Source organism: Temnothorax nylanderi, unplaced genomic scaffold (assembly GCF_030848795.1).
Source record: "Temnothorax nylanderi isolate EJ_2023f unplaced genomic scaffold, tnyl_v1.0 TNYL_tig0368_pilon, whole genome shotgun sequence".
NCBI classification, from domain to species: domain Eukaryota; kingdom Metazoa; phylum Arthropoda; class Insecta; order Hymenoptera; family Formicidae; genus Temnothorax; species Temnothorax nylanderi.
Window position 1 is genome coordinate 149,597 of NW_027249430.1, and position 5,128 is coordinate 154,724.

Consider the following 5,128-nt stretch of genomic DNA (forward strand, 5'->3'; position numbering starts at 1 on the left):
TTAGTTATGAAAATTATTTTCAATGTTGTTCAAGGCTTAGAAAAAAGAATAAAATGCTTATATTGTTAAAATTTCAATTTCAACATAGTATAAAAAATTAAGATTGCCAACAGTTAAAATATTGGCTCCAAAATCAAAAAAATAAAAAATAATAAATAAATAAATATGAGCTCCATTTTTGGCGGGAACATTTGAAAATATATTATTCTAAAGGGTCTGGGGTCCGCTGGACCCCGGGTGGCATTTAAGGGTTAATTTAACCCCACCCCCACCTATTATTTTTGCCAAATATAACAATTTTTCCAACGCAAATTTAATAGCGTCAAATGCCAAATACATCCATGTGTATTTTTATTATGATACCATTATTAGATTTTTGGCAAGACGAGATGATATGTTACCATGTTAGGCATCGCGCTGTAGGTAGGTGTTGCGTTATTTCTGTTCAGTTGCGCCGTACGCTTAAAAATTTCCATTTCAACTCCGGGATGACCGAAAGCGCTGATGCAAGGGCCAGCGCAAGGCACTGACAGCGAGAGGTTAACGCTATTTCGAGAGTCCTAGACTAGCAACGGAATGTCGACTCCGACATTATAAATACCGCCGAATTGTAAGATTGGGCGGGCAGTCGCAAATCATAATCTGAACGAACACGTGCGTCACATTAACCGCTACAATAATATACTATCCCGGTTACGGCACAACAAAATCAACAACCAAATTCACGCATTTGAATATCATTTGCTTGTGTCATAATTCCGAAAAGTAAGCATTTCAGATCATAAGTCTGAAGTGTAAAGAGCTGTGTTGTACGCTGTCGTTTTGTAAACATGTAAGTGCATTTTTATTGTTAATTTTTATTGGTTTCTTACGCTTGTTACTTTTTTCTTTGATATTGAATATAACTTTTTATTCAGCTCTTACTCATCTTTGCCAGTCTTGCCAGTGACTATATAATCTTTTTTGTTCATAGAATGTCACGTTGTAAGCACCTACTATAGTATATTGTGCACCGAGAGAAAGCAGCGTTTTTCAGACGAGTGTGAAGTTTGCCACCCGAGCCAAAGGCGAGAGCGGCAAATCACACGAGTCTGAAAAAGCTTTTGATCCAAGGTGCACACGATATTTTTCACAACACTAATGAAAAGTTCGACTTTCATGCCTAGAGAGGGGCGAAAGTGACCAATTTCACGCTAGGGCGGCATAGCGGGCGGAAAGTAACCACTTTCCTTCCTAGGGAGGAAAGTCCAAGCATGGAAAGTCGAACTTTCCGTAGAGGTGTTGTGAAAAAATTATTTTTAGTTAATAAAGTTAATTTTTTTTTGCTTCAAATTTCAGATTACCTCCTTGTCAGAGTATCAGAATATTTCAATATTTTTTATTGCTGTCTATCTATTGTCATTACACACGCAAAACGCAGAATTATTATTCAGTTTTGATTAATTACATTTTGATTCACATACCTTTTGTAATCAAGAAATAGAGAAGAGAAAGAGACGGTATCAAACCTAACATAAAAACCACTCCATTAATTATAAAGTGCGTATTTATTTATATAATTAAAGTTCGAGACTGCAGCCGACGGCTGCAATCGTGCCGACTCCCGCGATGCGTAAGCAGGGGCCAACCATCGTGGAGGACCGAGTGCTGGCCCAGCCAATGATCACACCGAGGACAAGGACGGGGAAGAAGCCCGTTACCAAGGGACCGGAGGTAGCGACCGGCAAGCCCGGCTGCAGCGATATGCGGCAGCCAAAATACATATACGCGGCCCTACAAGATGCCTCGAGGGTGTCGAGTGATATGTTGAGAAAGACAACATAAACAAATAAAGTGCGTGCGCGCAAGTAGTTTATAAGATAAATATTTAGAGAATAAGATGCGAGCGCGTAAATCGATGATGTTAATTTGTTTTGTTTGTTCTTTACGCATTATTGGTTTAGGTAACCCAATCCAAGTGATGGAAAATAAGTTTGAATTCCTGTTTTCTTTTTGTTGTTCTATTCCTAAGAGACATCTGGCAGAACCGCCAGGTATGTATACATTGTTCGTTTTGGTTTTGTTTATTCGGGTATAAAGCATTAAATACATGCAGTTTCATTTGACAAATTGGTTTTTTCTTTGGTTTCCGTCAAACAAACCATTTATATTAGTTTAGATTAACGGCAAAAAGGCCGAAGAACAAGTTCACACAGGTTCAAGGCGCCATGAGCACCGACTTAAAAACAACGCGAATAACGCGATAGCGCGACGAAAAAGGTCGTGTGAAACGAACCTTAGGTTATGCAGACGCGAGGCATAAAGGCCGACCGACAGCGGCATAACAATCAGGGCGGAAAAAGTAAGTACGGAATACCGTGTAGATCGTGCCTTAGGTTCTACAGATAGCGCGAGTTAAGGTACCACCCACGACGGAAATTAAATAGGAAAGGAAACATGGTCAGCGGTTTAAACGAACCACCGACCCGATCAGTAAAGTATTGGTGCACACGTGTTGTGGGCATCGCGGTCAAGGTAAAATGACCAATGGTCAATCAGCCGGACGCACAGAACCCAAAAAACAGGTACCACGGTGCATGGTAAGCGATTAACGCAAACGACGCGTACGAGCAATGCAAGGGGTGGCTCGAAACGACGGGTGAGTCACATAAAAGATAACGGGATGCCTAATAACGCGATTAATTGGTCGGTATCAATTAAACCAATCCAGGCCATATCGATCGAGTTTCTCGTCAGGAGGACATGCGTGCGAGTCCCCTAAGGACGACTAAACGAACAGCAGTGCGATCGGACCCCTGGATCGCGAAAACGCGAACCACGGCTCCGCCGCGAGAACTGACGGGCGAGCAGGGTCCAACGGTGCCCCTGGGGTACAGCGGTACCATCCGCGACGTTATCCGACCACCGGGTCTCGAGATCTCGAACCAAGCGTAATCTTCGAGATGTCGCGATAGAAATGGACCCAGTGGGTCACGAGGGTGCCTCCCATGAAGGCCCGCCACCGTGTGGTAAGCGGATCGCTAAAACGCAAACCATGAGTCGTAATGTAACGCGAATGACCCAGGTGTGCGGACGGCGTCACGAAATCATCGCCCCGATAGGTAGCGAAGCGCTTCATAATGTAAACGCGAGGTTACGTTTCCAAGCCCTGTAGGGACATTTTACGATGATCGAAGGGAGTAGCGAAACCGCGGTAAAATAATAAGAGTAACCGGGAAACGAAACATCGCGTAGAAGCGGATCGAAGGTTCGCGAAGCCAGGAGAAAGCGGCGAGTCGAGAACATTCTCGAACATTGTGAAAGCGAGCGTACGTGCTTCGAGTCGAATTGAGAGAAGTCGAAGACCAAAAAAAAACCAAGGAATGCGTATCCAAGGTATTGTTCGCGAGCGAGGCATACGCGAACAATTAGCGAGGAACGCGGAAGCGAACAGTAGCCACGCACGGTAGCACAAAGGCCACATCCAACGCAAGCGTGATCGTGGGCGGGCCAATCTCGGAGTGGGGAACCAGCCCGACGGCCGGGAGGCCCAGCGAGACCGGAGCATCGAGGAGTTGCCCGAGAGATCTCACCAGAGCCGGTCGACGAGATACTCCACAACCAAACGGCAATACCCGCGGGCGACGCGTTAGATCGCCAGTACGTGTAGAACAACGCGATAGCATTAGCGATACGTACTTCTTTTCGACCGAATACTTGTATCCTGAAACGGGAAAATAAATTATATTTTACCTATCTAAACGGGAATATTAAATTCACTCGTGTGCGGTACCCTTACCAGATCGATATACCAACCCGATCCTAATCCTTACCTGTCGGCGATCCTACGTCCGCTCGGGGAGATCCAGAGGCGGTCCAGCGGCGGTCCAGAAACGTCCAGTCAGCGGTGCACAGCTGCAGTCCAGAGGTCCGAAATCCGTGGTCCAGCGGCGAAGCAAGGGAACCTGAAACAGAAAGGGGAAAGAGGAATCGGCGGGGCATCGAAAGGTTGGGAAGATAATTCATTTATCATAATACCTTTCTCGGTTTCTTGGTCAAAATCGAGTGGCGACCGTGAAAATTATAAGTAGATTTGAGCTCGAGGGCGTATGATTGATGATCTCGGGTGGACCGTTCGGTCACAGAGACAAATATTTAATTTTAATATCTTTCAGAATGAAGTTTAATCCATACAATGTAATAATGCTACTTTCTGCAACTTTCACTGCTTTCAAATATTCACCAAGTCCGATAACTTCGGAGGAAGAAAAAGTAAAAGAAAACATTGAACGTATGCTGCTTGAAATACAAAACGAAGAATTTTACGTAGAAGAGGAAGAAAATTTAGGTTTTTATGATACATATGAGATTCCAGAACCGGAAAGAGTTGATTCATTTGAGGAAGATGATGGTAAAGTATATCTTCCGGAAGAAGTTATTTGCAGCTCTGTTGAGGCAACAATATCAAATGACTATAAAAGGCAAGCTGTGGAATACTGGAGGAGTGGTAAAACAAGGGGAAAATCGTTTGAAGGAGTTAAAAGAAGGTTCAGAAAAGTTACATCAATACGACAACTACGACGATGGGAGATCCAAATTAGTGAAGGTGGTAGTAGATTGGAAAAATTAGAAAAAATTTTTGCATATACATTAAATTGTTTTAATAAAGCTCTTGAAAGAGGAATTATTATTCATGATATTGACATCGCACGATGGGCTTCTCGAGCACAAGAAGAGGAAAATGCGGCAGGATTCAAAGCTTCAGAAACATGGGTGAAAACATTTAAAATTACATGGCAAAAATAATAGGTAGGGGTGGAGTTAAATTAAAAAATGTGACAAATTTAAAAAATCTGATTACGCCATTGTAAAGAGCACAAAAAGCCATAAACATTTCGTACAAATTTTTTGTCGTTACGCCTTACATGTTCGAAGATATTCGCAAAAAACTATAAAATCCGTTATTTTCGAGGGGTTGTTTCAACCCTTAAACGTCGAGATACGCCGCAAAATAAAACACGTGTCTAATGTTTTTTGATGCTTAACAACATATTCAAAGCGCATCCAAATCGGGTAGGTTCCAAATCGGGTTTTTTCAACCAATAAACGTTGAGATAAGCAGCAAAAAAAATACGAGTCTAATATTTTT

The 5,128-nt window shown here is 42.8% G+C and overlaps 1 protein-coding gene across 1 annotated transcript; it reads left to right on the forward strand.

The window, feature by feature from the left end:
- The first annotated feature begins 4,155 nt into the window (after nucleotides 1-4,155).
- LOC139781846 (uncharacterized) lies at nucleotides 4,156-4,785 on the forward strand. The gene has a single exon (XM_071720740.1). It carries the CDS (start codon nucleotides 4,156-4,158, stop codon nucleotides 4,783-4,785), a length of 630 nt encoding a protein of 209 aa, XP_071576841.1.
- Nucleotides 4,786-5,128: the final 343 nt, after the last annotated feature.

Coding starts and splice junctions, on each gene's coding strand:
- LOC139781846 (XM_071720740.1), top strand. CDS start 4,156: ATGAAGTTTAATCCATACAATGTAATAATGCTACTTTCTGCAACTTTC.